This window comes from Trichogramma pretiosum, unplaced genomic scaffold, assembly GCF_000599845.2.
Source record: "Trichogramma pretiosum strain Unisexual culture from Peru unplaced genomic scaffold, Tpre_2.0 scaffold10, whole genome shotgun sequence".
Lineage (NCBI taxonomy): Eukaryota > Metazoa > Arthropoda > Insecta > Hymenoptera > Trichogrammatidae > Trichogramma > Trichogramma pretiosum.
This window is the reverse complement of record NW_019641652.1, coordinates 1,144,827-1,170,987: the sequence shown is the minus strand read 5'-3', so window position 1 is coordinate 1,170,987 and position 26,161 is coordinate 1,144,827. Positions and strand designations below refer to the sequence as shown.

Genomic DNA, 26,161 nt, shown 5'->3' with positions numbered 1-26,161 from the left:
AATAACTGAAAAAATTTCCGAGTACTACATCGGCTCATACCGCCGTATCTCGATTTTTGAAATTTTCAATAATTTTTTCTGAAGGCCTGAAGCACTCAAAAAATCTGAAAAAATTCAAGGTTGTTTGGATTGTGGAAAAGTATTTTTATGAATTTTTTCAGATTTTTTACTTGCTTCATGTCCTCAGAAAAAATATAGATCGAAAATGGACGTTTATACCGGAAGTGGGGGGTAGGAGGGGGGAGGGGGTCTAAAAAATTTTTTTTGGGACCTTTTTACCATGTACTATAACATACCAAAAGCGCGTCAAGATCGGTGACATACGTGCGCACGGTTTTGTAAAAAAGTATTATTTTGACCCGTATGTATCTTTTCTTCTTCTTCTTCTTCTTTCTTGCTTTTTTTGCGATGCAAGAATCGAACGCTTATACGAACACGCGCGCGCAGATGTACTACTCTATACATACACGTGTACACGAGACGGTTCGACGACATGACAGTTCGCCGATGGGCAGGGGCAAACGGGGGGGAAAAAAATAAAAACCGACCCTTAGCGCGAACATTAGCATAGAATGGAGGAGTATATCGCGAGCCTATAAATATATTATATATTCCGCGACGCACTACTGTGGCTGCGACGACTCTGTGTTCGCGAGGCCAAAAATAAAATGGAAAATCGGTACGGCATCCATCGAGCGTCGAGCGGATCGAATGAAAAAGGAACGGGAGACCGAGTGCATCGAGGGCGAGATATTAATAATATTATGTGGTCCCTTTTTCGTAACACGTAACTCGGCTACTGCGTGGCAGCACACAAGCACACAGACGACTCGCATCTCTCGTATTTCCTTCTTTTTTTTTTCGATTGGAAAAAAGACGATATTACATTTCAAGGATATTTACTATCGCGCGCGCTATCTTCGTCTCTCTTTCTCTCTCACGTTGTCGATCAATATTGCTCACGCACGGATAAATTAGCCTCTCTCTGCCTCGCTCGCCCATACATACATACACCGTCCAGATATCGGTCGACGTCTTTTCTCGATGCGAATCCTGTTTGTAATTTTCATCGTATACATCGCGTTATATACACGACTTTTCTTTTGTCTTTTCGCGCCTCTGCAGTATAAAGGATATATACCTGATTTCACGTACATATATCATTCACACATATATATTTATACTCCTTTTTTTTCTCGGCAACGCGCTCGAGCGAGTAAAACCAAGATCGCGCGCGGATTCGCTCGCAAACTCAAAGGCATGGCCTTTAATAACGAGCGTGCGCTGCATCGCGCCGCGGAGGATATCATCCGGTTGCGCGAATCGCGTCCTTGAAGAGGATTTCTATCTGTTTTTTTTTTTGCAGTTGCTGTTGTCGAAGCTTGGAAGACCCTCGCGGGCGCGCGTGATAGACGTTTACCGAGACACAGACGGACTGAGAGATCTGTATACGGGATACGCCGAATGTTGCGAGAGTTTGGCGAGTTTTGATAAAAATATCGTATGTACACGCTTATTATATACCGTGCGATCGTCGTCGATTAAAAGTGGCGCAATCGCCCGCCCCCCCAAGGCGAATCGACGTTTACGAAATTTTTCCTAGCCAATTGTCGTCGTGGGTTGAGTGGTTAAGCATTTTTAAGCCCTGTTTTACGTTGAAAATTTAGGCATTGTTTATAATTGTATTCGACTAAACGTAGAAAGAGAGAGAGAGATCGCAAAGAGAGCAAAATAAGCGCGCGTCCCGAAGCTCGGTATACTTTTATTATTTATACAAATTCGAGCATATAAAAACTTCGTGCTATTTGTTTTCCACCAGGTATTTATCTGCATTCTTCCCAAATTCCTCCGAATTATTGTTATTCAACGCTCGGACCAAAGAAGCAAAAAAAAAAAAAAATCCAGCAACGACCATATAAAATTCGTAGACCGCACTCGAGTGCTATATTCGTATCACGATCGCTACAGCTCGTTTATCTCGATCATCGTCGCTCGAAATCCGCAACTCGCTGCTCTAAACGACGAACGGGGCGCTTCTTTATTAAGCGTCGAATCCGAGGAACAATTAGGCTTTTCATTGAGCCACGGCGTATATGTAATAAAGCACGCGCGCACCGCGTGACACGGCAGTTATATATATATACAGATCGGCGCGTTAATGAAGTTTTGGACGAGGTCCAAAGTGCAGCAGCTCGAGATTTTATCGTCGCGGATGTGTCCAGCTCCTTTTTCTCTCGCTTTAGATCCTCTTTCTGTATCTGTTCATCCTTTGGCACACACATACACACAGAGACTCGAGCAGCAGCAGCAGCATGATCTTTATGCGCCCGCGCGAAAACCCGCTCGCCGACCTTCGTCCAAAAAGTCATCGACCTGTGCTCACCGTCTCTCTCTCTCTCTCTCTATCTCTCTTTTCTCGCGTTGCTGTTGCTTCGCTTTGCTCCTTTATGCGCCTCGCGGACCCGAGTGCATTGCCCACTGCCCCCCGAGCTCTCTTATTATTATACGTGTGTATGTGTATATGTACCCGGCGCTCGAGTGTACGTACACTATCATATATATACAGTCACACACTCTCCTTTTTCTTACGTATACGTACGCACGTACACTATGTGCAACGCGGTGCAGTAAACTCGCGATTCTCTCTTTCTCTCTCTCTCTCTCTCTTGCTTTTTGTTACTCATACCCTGCGGAATTTTCGGCTGCGGCGATGTATCGCGTGTGTCTCTCCGGTGCGCTTCTGCTCGGCGCACATCATGGGCACACTTTTACCTCTTTTCTCTGTGTACTGCAGAGATCCATGCGCAGTACGTGTATGTGTACGTATTATTATGTATCAGCGGGAGGTCTCTCGTGCTCGTAACGCATAAACTCGTCGTTTAATTTTGCAGCGATCGTACCGCGTGCGATTCTTAAAATAAACTCGCTAAGATTCCTTAATTTTTGCCCTCGAGTTTATTTTTATACATAAATACAAATGAATGAAATGATATTCAGGGCGCGAAAGAGAATCGAAGCGTATAACGAACGAATACGGATCGGTATTTCGATATCGCTAAAATGTTTCGATCAGACTCGGGCTCGCGAGAGCTTGCACAATGAGTCAGACACAATATGCGCGTATAAAAATGTATATACACAGCGAACGCGATTGTGCGTGCCTTTTTCATACTTATACATACACTGGGTGCGCGCGTGGGTTGGCGATCGCAAATATTTCTCTATACTAAATATGAATGCGCGCGAGCTTTGATATATATATATAAAAGGTGCGCTACACGTGTCTGTGTATATAAATTCGCGCCTTTGAATCATTCGGCGTTATTATACCGACGGATTTCATTGTTTTGAATATACACGCAGCATTACGAGGTATCATTAATCCACGCGATTCGTTACTTTTCACGAGTCGTTATTATTATTATTTATTATATCGTCGTACAAAATTCGATGAATGCATCCTTATGTATGAATTTTCTGGCCTACATTCGATTCTGACTGTAATCCGCATAGAAGCCGGCGAGTATCGAGTGAATATACCATATTTTTATTATGATATATGAGCAATTCTTTAAATAAAACGCATTTTTTGAGGTAGAAATGTAGAATCGCGGCAAATTTTTTTTTCAACCTACGCGGATACGGACCCCCGGGAAATGTTTTTGGGGGTCCTAGGAACATGTAACCACGTAGGAACCATTGAAATTTCAATAGTGCTTATTTTCAGAGCTACTTTTGTGATTTAGGGCCGAAAAATCATGTTTTCTCGTAAATACGGCTAATTACTCAATTTCTAAGTCGCTGAAAAAGTATCAAAACTCATCTAAAAAAAAATAACTGACTGCTGTGTTCAATAGGAAATTTTCTCAGCTTTCCAATGGTGGTGTCAGATTTTCCGATAAGTCGCACATTCACCGAGAAAATCGCCATCAAACATGCCAAGCTAAATATCTCGAAAAACTCGGTACGGAAAAAGTGATCTTTGATGCCTATTTTTGATTTTTTCTGTAGGAAATGAGATTTTTCGGAAAATCTGACTGCACCATGAGAAAGCTGAGGAAATTTTCTATCGAAAGAATATCTTCATTTATTTTTTGAGTCGAATTACAATGTTATACATGGGAATTTCTTTTACTTTGTTCGCTGTTTTCTGTTTCCGAGCTGATTCAGCGCGATCGCGAGGTTTTCGGCTCGCTACAGTCAAAACTAGCTCGTAATTCCACTGAAAAAATAAATGAAGATATGTTTTCGATTGGAAATTTCCTCAGCTTTCTCATAGCGTGGTCAGATTTTTCGATAAATTTCATTTTCACGAGGAAAAATCGAAATTAAACCTCAAATATCACTTTTTCCGTACCGAGTTTTTCGAGATATTTAGCTTGGAATGTTTGATGGCGATTTTCTCGGTGAATGTGCGACTTATCGGAAAATCTGACACCACCATTGGAAAGCTGAGAAAATTTCCTATTGAACACAGCAGTCAGTTATTTTTTTTAGATGAGTTTTGATACTTTTTCAGCAACTTAGAAATTGAGTAATTAGCCGTATTTACGAGAAAACATGATTTTTCGGCCCTAAATCACAAAAGTAGCTCTGAAAATAAGCACTATTGAAATTTCAATGGTTCCTACGTGGTTACATGTTCCTAGGACCCCCAAAAACATTTCCCGGGGGTCCGTATCCGCGTAGGTGGAAAAAAAAATTTGCCGCGATTCTACCTCAAAAAATGCGTTTTATTTAAAGAACTGCTCATATATGCGCAACATTGTTCGTATCTGTATGTGTACGGTAGGATTACGTCAGATAGCGATGATGATGCAGCTGCAGCTGTAGCTGCGCTTCGTGCGCCGACGAAAATCTCCCGGCGCACGGCAGGCATATTTGTATGTGTATACTTACGTACACGTTTTGTCGTTTTCACGAGTGTACATTTTACATGTGTGTGTGTGTGTGTGTGTGTAGCCGCGATATAGAAGGGAAATCTGTTACAGAGCGAGGGAGAGAGAGAGAGAGAGAATTGCGACAGAAAACGGAGCTTATATATATGCACAGAAGGACGAGAGCCAAGTGAAAAAGACACGAACGAATCTGTCCCTGCGAGCGCAACGAGTTTCGGGGGGGCGGGTAAAGTGATTAATTACGCGACGTGAATTTTTTATTACGCATACGCGCAAAACGTTACAATGTTTCGACGGGTATTCGAATTTTTGCAGTCGCTCTCTCGCGGGTGTGTGTGTGAGGATAATATGTAATATGCGATACAAAAATACGCGTACGTAAGATACGATATAAAAATCCATTAATCATCCACGACAATCCCGCGCATAATGTGGCGAGGGTGTATGTAATTTATTGCTCGAATCGTCATAATTTTTATTGCGGATAATCGAATGTACGTCTCAATACGTACCAATTGATAAAAATCAATTGGGGTTCGTTTACCGCGGGCAATTTCCATAATAAACTTTAATATACGTTATTGTTCCCACTCAGCTTTTAGTCTCTTAGGACATCGTAAAGATTTCGATGACCTTGCGTTTTATCAAGACGTTCATTCTTTTTTTTTTTTTTTTTTTTATACCGACCCGAGAGTATAATATAAGCGAAAATCCTCGAGACAGTGCGCGCGCCCGTATATATATTCATAAGAGGAATTTTTCGAGTTTTCCTTTATCTTTTTTTATTTGGCGCAGCGGTTCTCCGCGCGCACAGATTTATCTTAACGGCTAAACTGGTCGTCGCAGAGATCCGAGAGAGAGAGAGAGAGATAAATAAAAGAGAAAAATGTGTAGTCGGGTTTTTCGTCTTTTACTTCCTGATGCGGATTTTTCGGACTAAAAGAACTTGAAAGCATATTAAAGTACGAATCAATTTTTACATTTTTAAGAGAGATACGGAGGGACAGAAGAGAGGAATTCTCTCGGGGAACGTCGAGATATCGTCAACCTTTGCAATGTAAATTGAGTGTATATATAAAAGCATCGGAGGCATCGATTCACCTTCAGGTACAATATAAATGAATCAAGAGCTCTAAAAATAAACACAATGTATGCGACCGTTTCGGATTCGTATCTCTTACTTCTCTTCTTTCCTTCCACCGAGGGCAGCCGCGGAAAATCTAATTTCTATCGAGGAAGAGTAAAAAAAGCTGGAAAGAAAGGCATCGATCGACCTCGAGCGATTAAAGGTCTGAACTATATATACGAGCCGTTCTATAAATTATAGGAAAAATTCGAGATTAAAATTGAGATTATAATTTTAATCGTTAAACGCGGCCAATTTTAGTGTGGACAACTGTTTTTTGTGCGATCCCGGAAAAGTCAGAAAATTCGTGAATTTTGATCATTTTTTATTTCTTCGAAAAATCACGTTTCCACGTAAATATGAGTATTCGATCCGTGGCATTATCCTAAGCAAAAGGTAAACATAAATGAAACACAAAGGGATAATCAAATAAACAAATTTAAATCAAAGCTCATTTATTTATTAAATTAGTTTATGTACCACAATAAAAAAAATTGATTACATCCAATACCAAATCGTTTAAATTATATTTTAAAACTTCATAAATTTTATTCACAAAATTGAAAAATGTTTAAGTTAAAAGTTTTTTTCCATCATATTATTATATTACACTTATTATAAAATTTCATAACTGGGCATACTTGCTGCTACACTATTCGTGACAAATATAACATTGGAATAATTTGCTACGATAATGTACTACATTTATATGAACTTTGAAGGCACCTCTGCGTGAAAATGATTTGTAAAAAATCTCACAAGTGCAAATTTATTGCGTTCACTGCAGGGTTTGTTCCGATTACGTTATATCATATTATGCCTTTTGAATTTATTCAGGCATGTAAATGACTTTTTAAAAATATCACACTAGCAGTGTTTGATACGCATATGAACTGAATTTATATGCCTTTTGAGAGTAGTACTTTGCCCATATGCTTTATGACAAATCTCACATTTAAAGGGTTTGATACGTTCGTGCATTGTAATAATATGTGTTTTGAGTACATTCTGGTATCCGAAAGTTCTGTGACAAATATCGCATTCAAAGGGTTTGATTTGTTTATGAACTAGGTTTATGTGAGTTATAAGTTTATTTTTTTGGCTAACTCTAAAGTGGCAAATATTACATTCGAAGGGGTTGCTGGAATTATGCGCTGCTTTTAGGTGACTTTTGAGCAAACTTTTTTTTTTAAAGTTTTTATGACAAATCTTACATTCGAAGGGTTTGCCAATATGTTCTTTTATAATGTGACTTCTTAATATGTACTTGTATTCAAATGTTTTTTGACAAATGTCACATTCAAAGGAGTGGTTACGAACATGAATTAAATTTTTATGAGAAACGAGGTGATCCTTGCGACCATATGACTTGTGACAAATGTCACATTCAAAGGGTCTGCTTCGTTTATGTACTGTCATTATATGCCTTTGGAGATGATCCTTGCATCCAAATGATTTTTTACAAATCTCACATTCGAACGATTTGATACGATTATGAACTGTAGTTATGTGAAAGTTAAGGTTAGGTTTTTGCCCAAATAATTTATGACAGATCTCACATTCGAAGGGTTTACTCTGATTATGTATTACATTCAGATGTTTTTTAAGGTAACCCTTGCCGGAAAACGATTTGTGACAAATTTCACACTCAGAACGTTTGATCCGCATGTGTACTGCATTTATGTGATTCTTGAGTTGACTCCTGACTGGAAATGATTTTTGACAAATCTCACATTCAAAGGGTTTAATACGATCATGAACTGTACGTATATGAGATGTAAGGTTACCTTTTTGTGCGAATGATTTATGACAAGTGTCACATTCAAAGGGTTTGCTCCGGTCGTGTACTACACTAATGTGAGAATTGAGATTATGCTTCCATCTAAATGATATGTGACAAATGTCACATTTGAAGGGTTTGCTCTGATTATGTAATGCATTCAGGTGTGTTTCAAGGCATCTCTTGTCTGAAAACGATTTGGGACAAATTTCACACTTAAAACGTTTGATCCGCATGTGTATTACAGTTATGTGCTTCTTGAGAAACCTCTGGTATCCAAATGATTTGTGACAAATCTCACATTCAAAGGGTTTAATACGATCATGAACTGCATGTATATGAGATGTAAGGATACCTTTTTGTCTAAACGATTTGTCACAAATGTCACACTTAAAGGGTTTGCTCTGATTATGTACTGTATTAATGTGTTTTTTTTCAACACTTTTGCGAGAAAATGATTTATTGTAAATCTTACATTCATCCAGTCTAGTTCTTCTCCTGCTCGGTATGATATTGGTATGCTTCTTTGGACTTTCTATTAATTCATTCGTTTGGCCCACTTTCGACTGTAATGGTGATTTTTTTTCAACGATATTATGAAAATTTTTTAACTTTTTATTTTCCGCCGGTTTCAAATAGGAGTTCTCATTAAATTGACAATCATTGTCATAATTAAAACCCCTCTTTATTAAAATTATTGGACTTATTTCATTGATCGGATTTCTTTCGTTTTCTTTTTTCACATCAGATTGAAAATATTGATACTCGGATTTGCAGGTAGCTGCTGATTGAGATTCGAGTTCAAATTTAACATCTTTGCACTCAAAGTCAATTAATATACTTTCCTCTTTATCATTGGTTGTATTTTCTTCTTCTACTTTTACTATAGCTTGAACGTTTTGATACGCAGGCTTGTGAATGGTTGTTGATAAAGCCGTCGGTTGAATTTTAACATCTTTGCACTCAAAGTCAATTAATATATTTTCCTCTATATCATTGGTTGGATTTTCTTCTTCTACTTTTACTATAGCTTGTACATTTTGATACTCAGACTTGCAAATGGTGTCCGTTGAAGACGCCGGTTGAAGTTTTACATCTTTGCACTCAAAGTCAATTAATATATTTTCCTCTATATCATTGATTGGATTTTCTTTTTCTATTTTTACAATAGAATGACCATTTTTATGTTCGGACTTGAGAATGGTTTCTGATAAAGAAGTCGGTTGAACTTTTACATCTTTGCACTCAAAGTCTATTAATATATTTTCCTCTACATCATTGATTGGATTTTCTTTTTCTATTTTTACAACAGATTGAACATTTTGATACTCGGACTTGCAAATGGTTGCTGATAAAGACGTCGGTTGAACTTTTACATCTTTGCACTCGAAATCTATAAATACATTTTCATCTGAACTTTTGTGTGACGCCATAGCTTTATTTACGTGTTTTGCCTGCAATTAAAATTATGGGCTAATTTTTGGCCGTAGATCATAAAAACATAATTTAAATCATTCAACTCACTGATAATTCATAAAATGGTAATATTTCAGAGTTTTCTGGTTCGCAGGGGTCTACCGAATCGAGATCATAATCGTCACCTGCGGTCGTCAAGGTATCGCTCGCCTCTTCCTTCACCCTGTTGAAAAATCGTGTTTTATAAATAATCGCTCTAAAACTTATCATTAAAGTATTATAACATCACTGAGAAAAAAGTTTAATTGAATCGATGAATTTTTAATTTATTCAATGAAATAATTTAATTGCGGGTCGCTCATTAAATATTTATTTGATTAAAAGAAAAATATGTAATTGTTTCAGTTAGATGATTTAGTTGATTCAAATAAATATCTAAGTAAATTAAATAATTATCTAATTCAAGTAACTAAATATTTCATTGAATTGCAGAATAAATTAATTGTTTCAATTGAATCTATGGTTATATTAAGAATATAATTTCATTACTTCAAACAAATATTTACTTGATCGAATATAATATTTTTTTGAATGCAAAAATATATTTCATTAATTCAAATAAATATGTATTATATATGATTAATTAATTTGGTGTCGCGAAAAAATATTTGGTCGTGTTGATTAAAATATACTAGTGAATCTAATAAATTATTAAAAAATAATTTGAAGTGATGTCTTTAACATAGTGTGGTACATTTGAAAGCGAATCGTTTTTCGTTCCGGCTGTAGAGGGGAGAGAAATTAATTGAATATTTAGTTGAAGTTATCATATGATCACATCGTATGTATGTTATATGTTAATTAGTTTATTACATAATTAATGAACAATCTTAATAACTATGGTATATATCTGTGGTGGAAAGGCATAACGACTTAAGTCCATTTTTTTGAAAATCGATTTTATGATGAAAAACGTCTATATTTAGTGTCTATTTTAATGTACAAGGGTCAGAATAGACGAATATAGCGTCTAGCTTTAGTTGCAGCATCGTGCATAACGACTTAAGTCCATTTCGCGAAGACTGGGGAAAGGCAAAACGACTTAAGTCCACCCTTGCGAGTTTCAAAATGCTATAGAGAGTCTAATTTTATTTGAAAATGAAAGAAAATGATATTAGAATGTTAAACATAGCTCCACACTCTTCGAATGTTGTGAATTACACTATATGATTGTTACATTTGATACGCGAGGGGCAATTTTCTCGATTTTCAGTTTGGCCTTTTTTCATTGCAAGATTTGAGATCTGACGGCAGTATAACGTTAAATGAGCTATCTTATCAATGTAAAATCATTAAATGAGGTTGTGCGAACAAACTGCGCGAAATTATCGATATTGAAAAAAGTGTGACCGCCAAAAGTGGACTTAAGTGCAAACCGTGGAAAGGCAAAACGACTTAAGTCCATATTTTTTGCTCCCTATCATCGCTATGATGCGCCTTTCAATTTCATAAGTACATAGTTCAAAAGCTACCTCATAGTAGCTTAAAACATCATAGGTTCATACCTCAACTCGTCCGCGTCTAGTTAGGCTGGCACAATCAACTTAAAACGCGTTTTTCTCGAAATTACGAAAAATGGACTTAAGTCGTTATGCCTTTCCACCACAGATATAAATTAATTTCTACCTATTCTAACGCATGAGACTACCGCTTAATTCTAACGCTCGGATGACAGTTCGCTCGCAGTAGTCAATCGCATACTATCGCTACGGATATTTCACTTATTATATTAAGATTTTATAGGTATTTCAATTGTAAAATTAGCACATAACATTATTTCTGTCTTGAAGCGGAATTGGATTTCTGCTCGTGCAATGTAAATAACACTTGTAAAAATAAAAAAAATTAATTTTTTTCTATAAAATCTTAATATAAAAGTTAAAAAAATATTATTAATTTAAATATTAATTTCGCGGTAATATAAGCGGGTAGATCACGTTACTTGAGCTTGTGTCCTAACTTTTAACGCCCGCTCGTTTCTATGCCCAAGTTCAAAAGGTTGTAACTTGGCGTCTACTTGATCGATTACCTTTTGGAACGTCTTCAAAATTTTCGTTTTTTGACGTACTTTCATTTGTACTAAGTGGCTACGTTATTATAATAATTTATCCCATCGAAAAACGCGTATAAACAAATGAAAAGTACGCGACAGTCATAAAATTACGTTTCAAAACGGCTAATAATTGCCCTATAAACAATTATACTGGGATGAAAACTATACCGAATTGTTGTGTAGGTTATTACCTTTAAAATGAGACGTCGATGAGCTCGATCGCACTAATACGAACCAAGTTACGGGGGTTGAAAGATATAAAAGGACGTATTTCTAGTAATTTTGCACTAAATATCGTATAACTTTTTTTCTAGTGGACGGATTTTCAATTAATTTAATTGAAATTCTTCGTTTTTTAAAGACAAATAAAATAAAAACAAATTGCTTCAATCTATCTTCAATATTTTACAAGATATGGCCGTTTAAACAATTAATTTGTTTATAACTTTTAAACGCACCTGATTCGAGAAAATCAACCTCGAAAAATCGATTCAGCGCATCAAAATACATCTAGAAACGTATAGAAATGTACGTACGTATAGAAACGTAAGAAAACGAAAACCCAGCCAGCGTCCGGACTAGAAATTTTTCGGTTACTATTAAGAATATTTTTAAACTTGCCTCAAATTATTACATACATATATCCTAAACGCTTTGACGGTTGAACGAAAAAATAATTATGATAATTACGATGAATATTGAATAATATTCATTAAATGAAAATTAGTTTATTTTGATGAATATTTAATTGATTAAACTAAATATTTTTTTCATTATATTTAATTTATTTTATCATACTCAACAAAATATTTTTTTGCGAATATATTATCATAACATAAAACTGATAATAATTTAATTTCCTCAATCAAATAAGTAATTACAATAAAAAATAAATATTTAGTAATATCTATTAAATAAAAATTACTTGATTTCAATAAAATATTTATTTCGAACAAAAAAATTCAACCTCTACTATTGTGTAATATTCAATTTGCAATGTGGCTTTGATAAAATAGTCATCTTTAGATGTTTTCAGCTCCACAGATTTGAAATTTGCGCGAAAAATTTCACACATTTTGAATTATCACTAAAGTCTTGAAAAACATAGCATATCTGAGCTATCGTGGAGAATAAATATTCATAGAAATTATGAGTTTGAAATTACTACCTAAACCGACCGTTTAGAGAATTCTAAAAAATCAATTATTTCGTTGAAGAAAAAATGGCAGAATCGTGAATTTGATTAAAAATTATTTACAATAGAATATTTATGTTTGAATTTGACTTACATTTTGAGATTGCCGAAGTACTGCTGTACGTGAACGAGTCTTTTAAACACAGTTAATCACTACAGAGAAAGAACACTTGGACACTTTTTTAGGACAACTCGACAACTGGACTGCTGGAGCAAGAGTAAGTCTAGATGTACGAGTCAATAGAGCAGACGCACAAATTTGAGCTTGGATCGGCGCTTAATTTTTATGGCTATTTGAGAGCTTGTATTGGCCCGTTTTTCGTTCAGCGGTTTTTAACCGTCAAGACATTTCTCTCTCATTTTTCTTCTAGCAGATGATCAAATATTATCGAACACAATACTTGCACATTATTAACGTATATGAATTTAAAATGTTTACATTTGTTAATCATTTACTCTCAATAATTTTAATATACAAAGTATATGCTCGACTTTTTGTGGTCAGTAGGACGACTCACACACATCGACCGATTGTTGCATTCATTTTAGATTTTATAACATTTATTATTGATTTGTTATTAAGTTATAAATGAGAAATGAGAAATTCGAAAAGATGAAAGAGAAATAATAGATCGTTCTTTCACTCGCATTCTCACTCATTGAGAAATGCTTGGAGTGTACTAATTGTTGATTTTATTTGAAATTATTCTGCGTTGTTAACAATTATCACTCAAATTATTGTTCCCATACACATTTTCAAATATTTCAGAAGCAGCTGAATAGGTCGAGAAGTCCTTTGAAGACAAAAGTAACCGTCGGCTTATCTTTGTGTAGCAGTCATAAAGAAGTCATCGAATTTCTTTCGGATCATATGACGCGAACTGTTTGACGATCTCGAATTCGAGCGATTGACTGTGCTTGTCGTTGAGGGGGAATGGTGATTAAAATTTTCGTCCTCGTGTAACATTACATACAACTATGAAATAAAATAATTTGTACGAGATTGATTGTCAAGAAAGCCTACACTACACTGAGAAAAAAAATTCATTGATTCAATGAAATCTAATTTAATATTTTATTTACTATTAATTTAATCAAATGATTGATTGAAGCAATGAAACTTTGGTAAAACAATTAATTGGATGAAAATAAAAAAAGATTATTTCAATGAAATTATTTCATAGATTGTATTTAATTAAATATTTTATTGAATGTATGAATTTTTTTCTCAGTGTAGTGAGTGAACGCATCGGGGCTACCCGTCATACTTATTGAAAAAAACAATTGCTCACAGAAATTAAGAAGAATCAAAATTTTTAATGTTCGCACATTTTTTCATGTTTTGGCCGATAATTCGTGGAATTGCTCACATAAGGTCGAATCTAAAAATTAAATGCAGTTCCGTCAACAAAAAGTGACTTTTTTGCTTGCCCATGTGTCCAGACCCCGGGAAATTAGAAGACGAAAAATCATGTTTTTACGCGAATGGGTAATTATCAAAAAAGGGCATATCGTGCGTTGCGAATTAAGCGGTTATTCGATTTGCTTTTAAGCCCCACCGAGTTACTTGTAATAATTTAAGCCATTGCCATTACTACATCAACAAATATTAGTATAGGTTTGAAACAAGTTGACTGTGATATGAGTTCAAATATATTAGAATACATCGAAATTAGGTCAACAATGATTTTTCGTTCTATCCCTACCCCCAATTAAATGAAACTCGAATTTCCCTACTCGTAATTATCCTGCTTAATACAGCTAGTTTCATACTCTCGATCGTTCTCACTTGCCTGTATACACACAACGAGCTATGGTGTATCTTAGCTCACCAAAACACACAAACGAATTTTCAAAGTTTTCGTTACAATTTTCCATTCAAAAAATAATAGTACAGTACGAAGTCGAGCAGTGAAAATCGTCGTCGTCGTCGTCATCATGGAGGTCACAGAATCGGATCCATCGCGCCTCGACCCCGAGGCTAATCCACAGCAGCAACAAGAAGAACAAGAACAAGAGCAAGAGCAGCCCCAGGAGCAGCAGCAGCAACAACAAGAACAAGAACAAGAACAAGAGCAGCCCCAGGAGCAGCAGCAGCAGCAGCAACAAGAACAAGAACAAGAACAAGAACAAGAACAAGAACAACAGCAGCTCCAGGAGCAGCAACCACAAGAACAAGAACAAGAGCTGCCCGAGGAGCAGAAGCAAAAAAAAGAGAAAAAAGAGCCGGTGAAAATACGACCTGCGCCCAGGGCCCAACCGCAGCGAGATCAGTCGTTCTACCCCTTCAGCCGCAGCGACATCAAGGAAATCATGGAGAAGGTGTTGACGCTCGAGGGCAAACAGCTCGAAATAATATCTTACTTGTCCAGGCCGATACCGAGGCCGATCGAGGGCGGCGTCGTCAATCGCCTCTACCGACTGATAGTCGGCTACCGCCTGGACCCGGACGAGAAGACGAGGCCCGAAGTGATGCGCTTCCTCGTCTGGCCGATGATCAGCACCCAAGATCGCTACGACTTTCTGCGGGGAGAGGACGGCAGCCTCGTGCCGTGGGACAACGAGGCCCACTTCTGGTCCAGCTTGATGCCCGTCCTCGAGGCCAACTGTCGCCTCTCGGAGCCGTTCACCCCCCGTCGCCTGCTGGTCAACGATCGCGTCGTCGTGTTCGAGGAGCTGCGCGAGCAGGGCTGGTACATGTGGCTCAAGCGGCCGCCCCGGATGCCCGCCGATCATCTGTACGCCGGCCTGAGGACCCTGGCGCGATATCACGCCGCCGTCGAGATCACCGAGCGCGAGACCGACTTGACCCTGGGACAGATGTTGGTCCGCGGCGCCGACGACGAAGACGAGAACAACAGCGATGAGGCTGCAGCGGACGACGACCCCAGCACGGGACCACCTACGTTGGACTGGGTCAACATCGACCTCACCCTGCAGCTCATCGAGGCGGTCTGCCGTCAGGTGGGCTTCGACTCGAGCCGCGTCAGGCCGGGCTTCGTGCAGGCCTTCGGCTCCATCATGAGCTTCGAGCAGACCAACCAGCTGGTGAGGCGCACCCTCAATCAGGCCGACCTCTGGCCCTGCCACCTCTTCTTCAAGCAGCAGCAGCAGCAGCAGCTGGGCGAGGCCCCGGGCAAGTTCTTGCCCTCGTGCCGCTTCGTCCCGGGTGGCTTCAATCTCGTGCCGCACGTGTCGCGTCTGCTCGACGTCGCCGAGCTCGTCCAGCTGAGCACGTCGCGCAATCAGCGCCGCTGCTACGAGTCCGCCATGCTCGAGGACTACCACCGGACTCTGTGTCGGGCCCTCGAGGAGAATCAACGGGAGGACTCGACGCAGCTGCCCACCCTCGAGGACGTCCTGGCCGAGTACGAGGCGGTGCGCGTCGCGGGCCTCTACCTGGCTGCGATGCACATGTCGCTGCCGCGTCGCTGGAGCAGTTGGAGCCGTAAGGAGCCCATCGGCGGCCACCAGAGGGTCGAGCATCCCAACGTCTATCTGCGCCTTAGCATGTTCCGGCGCAGCAACGATCACGTCTGGGCCTGCTACAGGAACGACCCCCAGTATCGGGTGCAGCTCGGGGATCTGTGCGGCGAGCTCGTGGCGCGACTGGCCAAGATGACGCCGATGCTCGAGGTGCTGCCGGCGGTGCTGCTCGATGCCCAGAACAATCAGATCGCTACTGATGCTGCTGATGCCGATCTTGGTGCCGATGCCGATGTTGCCGAGGCTGTGGACGACCAACGACAACAGCAAGAAGAATAATACGACGATGACGAGTCGTAACAACCTTTCATTCGTGTTTTCTCGATGCATACAATTTTTCTTTTTTATTATTTTGTGATACGAGGGGAGCGCGACGTTTCCTCGTTTTTTTGCCACCCTTCGCTCGACTATTTTTCCTTTTTTCGAAAGTAAAATACATCATCGCGCGCGCGACTCTTAGACACTTGTCGCGCGATATTATCCGTAGCTACTTTTTTTTACACATTTACATTGAACAATGTACGATGTTTAAGAATAGGCCAGCTACGTGCGAATCGAATCTTGATAAAACATAGAGAGGAAGAACGAGTCGCAGGAGGGTGGGAAAATTCGAGAAACCTGCCCGTAATTGTTTATAAATTTAACTTTATACATCTGTGTTGTGTAATATTTGTATATCTATGTATTGTACGTAGTCAACTGGATTCGATATAACTAGAATTTTGTTAAAATTAATTGTAAAAACAAAGAGACAGAGAACGAAAACACGAGAGAATAAGAATTCCACTATAAATCTGAATGACTTTATTATGCGAGTAATTAGACGAAACCCCAAAAAACAATAAAAAAAAACAAAATAATCCAACTCGTCACGATGACTTATAATATACTTACTCGCGCTGATGCAACGTATACTCGCATGGGTATCGAGGCTCTTCCATACAATTATCGACTCGCGAGTAACAAAGTGTATTACATTAACGCGCCACACCTGAATCGAGACTCGCATTTATAGATGATCTTTGCGAACCACACCAAAAAAAAATCAGCAGCAAAGTCGGGAATACTATGTTTCGGATGCGACCAAAAAAAAGAAAGAAAAACATATCTCGCGGTAGGTGAAATGTAATGCAATAATATGCAGAGTTCTAAAAAACAAGACATTCGCATTGAAAACACGAATACACCCGTTGAATTGAATCAATGTGCATCTAATCCGTGTGTATGTGTGCGTGCAGCATCTCTCGTCATTTCTTTCGAGCTCATATGTTATAATCGCTCTTTCCGCTTTGCGCTAGCGGCAGGGAAATATAAGTTACTTTAGGGCCGCTGGTGTAAAAACTCATAACAAATTTCATCTTCAAATATGAAGAAAATCGAATCTTGGTGCTTTTATGTTTTTAGTTAGTTACATAAAAAAATTTGTTCGAGCTGAGTCACTTGAAGTTACTTCCAATTACATATCCTAAGATTTCAAAAATTATAAAAGCTGAGTCTCTTCAACTACCTACGTTTGCAGGCTCAAATAATCAAAAAATTGGCTCATGCTGGATCACTTAGGTTATTTCTGATTGCATACACAAAAATCAAAGCAATGTTTTGAGTTGCACCGTTACTCAAAACTAATAATTTTTATTTTTATATTGATTGATTGTAATGAAATCATCAAGTCCAGTTGATTCCGAATGATCAATTCAAAATAATCTGGCCGAGACACGAGCCAAGCGCAGCCAACATATAATAGGCACCCTTTGAAGACCGAACTCAATTTCAGTTGGCACGTTCGGAGGTTATCCGATCCTTTCTAAGACTTCTATGTACGAAAGAAAATTTACACTATGCCTAAGCACCAAAAACAAAGTCCTTTTTTGTTCGACGATCTCCCAAAAATCATATTATTAATCAAAGAACAATTTTGTGAAATCACTGTGATATATTGATTTTACATTGTTATTTTATTCGATGACTATAAAGGTTTTTGTAAATATCGACAGCGGCGTGCAATACATCAAGCATGGATTAATTATAGCTTCAATCTATTTAATATATATCTTGAATTTTGAAAGTGACAACTATAAAAACTTTTGTTCATTACTTATTACATGAGTACAAGTACCATAATTGAAAAAGCATTTCACAATCAAGACAAAATTATTACAGTTTTTCCATGAAGTTTTTTTTACACAATTGAAAAGTATTTACTTTAAGAGTTTTCAACCATTATATTATTACTACTTGATTAAAGATTATAATTACTTATTACGATAATATATTATTACGATACTCATATAAGTCCAAATTTATTTCGTTTACCTGTTATGAGACAAATCTAATTTAACAAATTTTTTGCTACTATCATGAATTATATCCATGGGGAAATTTAAGAGTTTGCTAAATTATGTTCTTTATTTATGTGAGTATTCAAGCGATATTTACGACTAAAGGACATGCGACAAATTTCACACTCAAAGGGTTTGATACCATAGTGTACAACATGAATATGAGATTTCATGGCACTTTTGCGTCCAAATGTTCTGTGACAAATATCACATTCGAATGCATTTCTGCGTTCATGAACCGAATCTATGTGCATTTGAAGGTATTGCTTGTATCCAAATGACTTATGACAAATCTCACATTCAAAGGGTCTGCTACGAACATGTACTGCAATCGTATGAGTTTCGAGAGACTTTTTTATTCCAAAAGCCTTGTGACAAATCTCACATTTGAAGGGTTTGCTCCCATTATGAACTGTATTTATGTGCCTATTGAGTTCACCCTTGCCTGCAAATGAACTGGGACAAATATTACACTTGAAACGTTTGTTGTGATCATGAACTACATTTACGTGAATTTTAAGGTAACTTTTTCTTACAAATGATTTACAACAGATTTTACATTCGAAAAATTCACTCCGATTATGAATCTCACTTATGTGTTTATTGAGGCTGTAATTACGCGTAAATGATTTGTGGCAAATCTCACATTCATACTGTTTAAGGCTTTTAAATTTTGCATTGATATGCCTTTTTGAACTTGCTGTCACTGCATTAGTTTTTCGACCCACTTTTGACATTGATGATGATTTATTTTCAACTATTTTATGAACATTTTTTAGCTTTTTGAATTCTGCCGGTTTTAAACGGAGGTTTTCATTCGATTGACAATTTTTGTCATAATTAAAACCCTTTATTATTGAAATTATTAACTTTTTTCCATTCACGTAATTTGTCGGATTTCTCTCGTTTTCTTTTTTCACGTCAGATTGAAAATGTTGATGCTCGGATTTGCAGGAGGCTGTCGATTGAGTATTGAGTTCCAATTTTACATCATTGCACTCAAAATCAATTAATATATTTTCCTCTATATCATTGATTGGATTGTCTTTTTCTAGTTTTACAACATTTTGATACTCAGACTTGCAAATGGTGTCTGTTAAAGACGTCGGTTGAACTTTTACATCTTTGCACTCAAAATCTATGAATACATTTCCATTTAAACTTTCCTCTGACGCTATTGAATCTTTTATGGGGTTTTCCTAAAATTAAAATTGCGCACTAGTTTTGGATACTAAATAAATAAAATATAAATCAAATTATTTAACTCACCGACAATTCATAAAACATGGATGTTTCAAAGTTTCCAGCTTTGCAATAATCCACCGAATCAGGAACATAATCGTCATCTCCGGTCGTCAAAGTATCGATCGACTCTTCCTTCACCCTGCAGCATAATAGAGTTTCATATATAATCACTCAAAAAAGTATCACGGCAATATTATACCATATGAAAAATACATAGCACAATTGTCTAACTATTATGCAATTGATTTTTAATACTTCTTTGATTATATATATATTCACTGTAAGTTATTGAGATATACACTGAGTTAATATTCGAGGTTTATAAATGCCTTAAATAGCTAAAAATTTAGCTCTGGATTTTAAGTATACAGGGCTGTGTGACGTCGGAAAATTACGTCGAAAGGGAAATACTTGAATGAAACGGCTAACCGTTCACTCCCGAGTTGGCAGTCGTTACATTAGAATTAAATTAGAATTACATTAGAAAATGTGTGATATAATTAATAATATTAATTGCGTAGAATAAGCTGTGCAAAGAAAAGAGAGTATACTTATGTTCGAATTTGACTTACATTTTGAGATTGCCGGTGTACTGCCGCACGCAACGACTCTTGGCCGCAGTGAATCGCAACAGAGAAAAAACACTTGGACACTTTTTTAGTACAACTCGACATGTGGACTGCTGGAGCACGAGTAAGTCTAGATGTTCGAGTCAATAGAGCAGACGCACAAATTTCAACTTGGATCGGCGCTTAATTTTTATGGCTATTTGAGGGCCTGTATTGGCCCGTTTTTCATTCAGCGGTTTTAATCATTTACTCGTAATAATTTTAATAAACAAATGTATATGCTCAATTTTTCGTGGTTGTTTGGACGACTCACACACATCAACCGATTGAAGAATTTATTTTAGATTTCATATTGTTTATTATTAATTTGTTATTAATTTAGAAATGGATGATTTAAAAAAGGACAGATAAATATTAGATTTTGATTTTTACTCATTAAAATGGGCTTGGAGTGCAAATATTGTTGATTTTTTTAGAAGTTATTTCGCATTGTTAATAATTATCACTCGAATTATTGTCCCAACACACTTTTTCGAATATTTCAGAAGCACCTGAATAGGTTGAGAAGTTCTTTGAAGGCAAAAGTAAAGGTTCAATTGATTTTGTATAGCGATCATAAAAAAGGCATCAAATTACTTTCGGGTCATATGGCGTGAACTGTTTGATGAGCTCGAATTCGATCGATTGACTGTGCTCGTTGGCGGTTTGAATTTCCGAAAATGTTTAGTATTGTATAACTGGTGGCAATACTTACAAAGTATGTAATATAATATTAATAAATACAGGGTATGTCATAAAATTTGTAAACACTTAGAGTAGAAGAATCAAACCCTAGGTATCAAACGCATCAATATTAAGTAGTAATTATATTTACTAGGAAAAGTGATTTTTGTCGTCGAAATCCCAAGCTATAAAAATAAAAAAGTATCGTATTTTCTATTTGTACGCATTTTTTCATATTTTGAGAACTTCAGTGTACAAACATTAATGTTCAAATAGTTAATCCAAAATATTAGGAAAAATCCTGGAAAATTCACGTTTATTTCTTGAAGACTCCCTTCAAAAAAATCAAAAATTTTTATGTATTTTCATTTACCAAAAATAATACCATTTAAATAGTTTTAATCGATCTTAGTAGCTTTTTTAAGGGATTTCGTAGCCAACAGGAGAAGTGGTACTCAGGAAAAGGTAAACAGATAAATGGAACATATGAATGCTAATAAAACAAATAAATTAAAGTCAAAGTCTATTTATTTAATAAATTAGTCTATGTACCATAATAGAAACAGTATTACAGTCAATACCAAATCGATTACAGCTTAAAACTTGATGAAGTATATTTATTCAAAAAATTGAAGAATATTTATGTTAAAAGTTTTCAAACATTATATATAATTATATTATGTTAAATTAAAAAAATTATTTCTTTTATTCTAATCAAGGTCTAGAAGTAAGCTTTTAAATAATGTTATGAAAATTTTTATGTAATATCATAATATTATGCCTTTTGAGTTTAATCTGGCGCGTAAATGACTTTTTAAAAATATCATACTAGCAGTGTTTGATACGCATATGAACTGAATTTATATGCCTTTTGAGAGTAGTACTATTCCCATATGCTTTATGACAAATCTCACATTTAAAGGGTTTGATACGATCGTGCATTGTAATAATATGTGTTTTGAGTACATGCTGGTATCCGAAAGTTCTGTGACAAATATCACATTCAAAGGGTTTGATTTGATTATGAACTGCGTTCATGTGAGTTATAAGATTATTTCTTTGTTTAACTCTAAAGTGGCAAATATTGCATTCGAAGGGGTTGCTGGAATTATGCGCTGCTTTTAGGTGACTTTTGAGCAAACTTTTTTTTTTAAAGTTTTTATGACAAATCTTACATTCGAAGGGTTTGCCAATATGTTCTTTTATAATGTGACTTCTTAATATGTACTTGTATTCAAATTTTTTTTGACAAATGTCACATTCAAAGGAGTGGTTACGAACATGAATTAAATTTTTATGAGAAACGAGGTGATCCTTGCGACCATATGACTTGTGACAAATGTCACATTCAAAGGGTTTGCTTCGTTTATGTACTGCCGTTATATGCCTTTGAAGGTGATCCTTAGATCCAAATGGTTTGTTACAAATCTCACATTCGAACGATTTGATACGATTATGAACTGTAGTTATGTGAAAGTTAAGGTTAGGTTTTTGCCCAAACGATTTATGACAGATCTCACATTCGAAGGGTTTGCTCTGATTATGTATTATACTCAAGTGTGTTTTAAAGTAACCCTTGTCTGAAAACGATTTGTGACAAATTTCACACTCAGAACGTTTAATCCGCTTATGAACTCCCATTATGTGTCTTTTGAGATGACTCCTGGCTGGAAATGATTTGTGACAAATCTCACATTCAAAGGGTTTAATACGATCATGAACTGCATGTATATGAGATGTAAGGTTACCTTTTTGTGCGAATGATTTATTACAAGTGTCACATTCAAAGGGTTTGCTCCGGTCGTGTACTACACTGATGTGAGAATTGAGATTATGCTTCCATCTAAATGATATGTGACAAATGTCACATTTGAAGGGTTTGCTCTGAATATGTAATGCATTCAGGTGTGTTTCAAGACATGTCTTGTATGAAAACGATTTGTGACAAATTTCACACTCAAAACGTTTGATCCGCTTATGTACTCCATTTATGTGTTTTTGGAGATAATTTCTGACTGAAAATGATTTGTGACAGATTTCACACTCAAAGGGTTTGTTCTGACCATGTTCTAAATTTATGTGCCTTTTAAGGCGACCCTTGAATGAAAACGATTTGCAACAAACTGCACATTCATACTGTGTAAGGCTTTTAAGTTTTGGATTGATATGCTTTTTTGTACTTGCTAACACTGTATTAGTTTTTCGACCAACTTTTGACTTTGATGATGAATTTTTTTCAACAATTTTATTAACATTTTCTAGCTTCTTATTTTCCGATTGTTGCAAATGGGAGTCTGTATTCAATTGATAATTATTGTCATAATTAAAACCTTTTTTAATTAAAATTATTAGACGTTTTTCATTCGCGTAATTGAACGGATTTTTTTCGTTTTGTTTTTTTAAATCAGTTTGGAAATTTTGGTGTTCAGATTTGCAGGTGACTGCGGATTGAGACTTGGAATCAAATTTAACATCTTTGCACTCAAAATCAATTAAAACATTTTCCTCTATATCATTGGTTGGATTTTCTTCTTCTACTTTTACTATAGCTTGAACATTTTGATGCGCAGGCTTGTGAATGGTTGTTATTAAAGCCGTCGGTTGAATTTTAACATCTTTGCACTCAAAGTCAATTAATATATTTTCCTCTATATCTTTAATTGGATTTTCTTTTTCTACTTTTACAATAGATTGACCATTTTGATACTTAGACTTGCGAGTGGTTGCTGATGGAGGCGTTGGTTGAACTTTAACATCTTTGCACTCAAAATCTATGAATACATTTTCATTTAACTTTTCCTTTGACGCCATTGATTCGATGATATGTTTTCTCTAAAATTAAAATTTCGGGCTAATTTCTGGTAGCGAATAAACAAATATAATTTAAATTATTCAACTCACTGATAATTCATGAAATGGTAATATTTCAGAGTTTTCTGTTTTGCAAGAATCCACCGAATCGAGATGATAATCGTCACCTGCGGTCGTCAAAGTATCGTTTAGCTCTTCCTTCACCCTGTAGAAAAATCGCGTTTTATAAATAATCGCTCAAAAAATTGTCATTGCAGTACTATAATACATGAAAAATGTCTAATGATTACGCAGTATATTATTACTACTTCTTTGCTTAAAAGTAACTATTCAATGTAAATTTTTAATACGTAAGCTGGCAAGAGTACTACATGAGATGCGGGCTATTCATTTTTAAGAACAATATTGATTTTAATTAAAGTTCAATTGTTAAAATATAATATTTCAGCCCATATAGTTTTTTAACACGTATAAAGCGAAAGGGTACTTATTTACCTTACATATAACTTTTAAGTTTTTGTCAAGTTCGCTTATGCTGTGAATCGGCTAATCAAGTTTCTTAAATGTTTCTATTTTTTTTTCATAAATTTGTTACAGTACAATGTTTACAGTAAAGATAGTATAGATGCAGCTGGTAGGGTTTCAAAATTATGCTTTTTACTCTTGAAAGTAGGGAACTATAATTCAAATACATATTTGAAAGTTTATTCATCAATATTTGAGTGCCACATGTTGAAACAGAAGAAATAATTGCGAAAATCGTTAATAATTAATGGTAAGTAGATTGATTTTGAATTCGTATTTCAACTTTTTTGTCATAATTTGAAATTGATTTATGTGCGATTAGTCCCATATAGTGTCCCAAGTTAGTAGGAAATAAGCATTATTAGGTCTAAAAATACAGGCCAAAAAACCATGTTTTTTCGTTTTCAATTAAAAACAATATTATTTTTGAAAATTAATTACAGGGTCCATCGGATTTATTTCATCTTAATGTACCTCGTTTTCAAGTGTAGAACTTGGTTTGCTCGACCTTGGATAATTAATTTTAAGCCACTTCGTGCATCATCCTTTTGATCGGACAATGCACGAGAGGTCCGCTAAGCTCGGCTCGTGCAAAGGATTAAATGTGTAGAGAAAGAGGGTCACTTTCGACTTGGAAACATCACATAAATTGCGGTGAACGAAAGATAGTCAAGTAGTATTAGCCGTGAAAAGAAAAGAGAGTATACTCATGTTCGAATTTGACTTACATTTTGAGATTATCGAAGTACTGCTGTACGTAACGAGTCTCTTAAACGCAGTGAATCGCTGCAGAGAAAAAACACTCGGACACTTTTTTAGTATACAACTCGACATCTGGACTGCTGGAGCACGAGTAAGTCTATAGATGTTCGAGTCAATGGAGCAGACGCAAAAGTCTGAGCTTGCAGAAGTTTTCTGAAAACAAAAGAGCTTATCTTTGTATAGCGGTCGTAAAGAAGTCAACGAATTCCTTTCGGATCGTATGTCGCGAACTGTTTCATAGGCTCGAATTCGAGCGACTGGTCTGCGCTGGTCGGCGGTTCGAGATTTAAATATTTTCGATCTTGTAGAATTGTCGACATTGCTTGCAAGTTACATGTAATAAAATAATTGGTTAATATTTGATCGTAAAGAAATCTTACTCTAATGTAATTGAACGCATCGGGCACGAGTAGTCATATTTACTAGATAAACGACCTCACCAAAATAGCTATAGAGATAAAAAAAAGTATCGATATTTCCATTGTTCACGAATTTTTTAATTTTTCGAGGACTCCAGTCAACAATTATTAAAGTCGATTACACGCGTATAACTACAATAATTTTAATTCGATTACGATCAAAGGCTCGATTTTCTCCAATGCTTTGTAGATTTTCTCGTGTATGTAAGATAAGAATAGGTCAGTCCACTCGTTGAAAATAATATACGAACTTCTCGTCCCTCGATCTTTCTCCGCGCTCGCCTCCGTATTTCTCATCCGCATATCATTGGCTCTCTTCGTATACCTACATCATACACACGCCTCATCGGCGAAAAAAACTCTTACGTCTGCATTCGAGTTACGTAAAAAAAAAAAAAAAAATAACAGTCCCAAACGTTTCTCGCTCTTTCTCTCTCTCTCTCTCTTCTTTTTTCTTTTCGCTCGCATCCTCTCGTCGTCGCACCACTACTCCTATATACTCACGCGATACGATATTTTATAGACTCGCGGGGTCGGCAATTGTGTAACCCCGCGTCGGGCGCTCTATATATGTATATGACAATCCTGCGAGCGTTGGTGCACACGTGCGCCGCGATGCCCACGTAACCGTCATATTTTCTTCTCGTACGTATGCTACATAAGAGCCGTAGCTCGTCTCGTCGGGATGGACGTGTCGTTCCTCCTTTATTGTTATTATTTTTTTTTTTTGCGAGTAAACACTCCGAATGTGTGC

At 36.6% G+C, this 26,161-nt stretch overlaps 3 protein-coding genes across 4 annotated transcripts in view; 1 reads left to right on the top strand and 2 right to left on the bottom strand.

Moving 5' to 3' along the window:
• Positions 1–26,161, top strand: part of LOC106656438 (sedoheptulokinase-like) — a 72,717-nt gene that overhangs the window by 32,161 nt on the left and 14,395 nt on the right. The window lies entirely within an intron of this gene.
• Positions 7,443–10,757, bottom strand: LOC111693894 (zinc finger and BTB domain-containing protein 41-like). Its single transcript, XM_023459973.1, has 6 exons — positions 10,753–10,757; positions 9,329–9,443; positions 8,508–9,258; positions 7,812–7,991; positions 7,615–7,730; positions 7,443–7,523 (listed from the first exon to the last, which is right to left on the bottom strand). Exons 1-6 carry the CDS (start codon positions 10,755–10,757, stop codon positions 7,443–7,445), a joined length of 1,248 nt encoding a protein of 415 aa, XP_023315741.1.
• On the bottom strand, positions 21,679–23,701 carry LOC111693893 (zinc finger protein 883-like). The gene has a single exon (XM_023459972.1). The coding sequence runs from the start codon at positions 23,699–23,701 to the stop codon at positions 21,719–21,721; it is 1,983 nt and encodes a 660-aa protein (XP_023315740.1). The 3' UTR covers positions 21,679–21,718.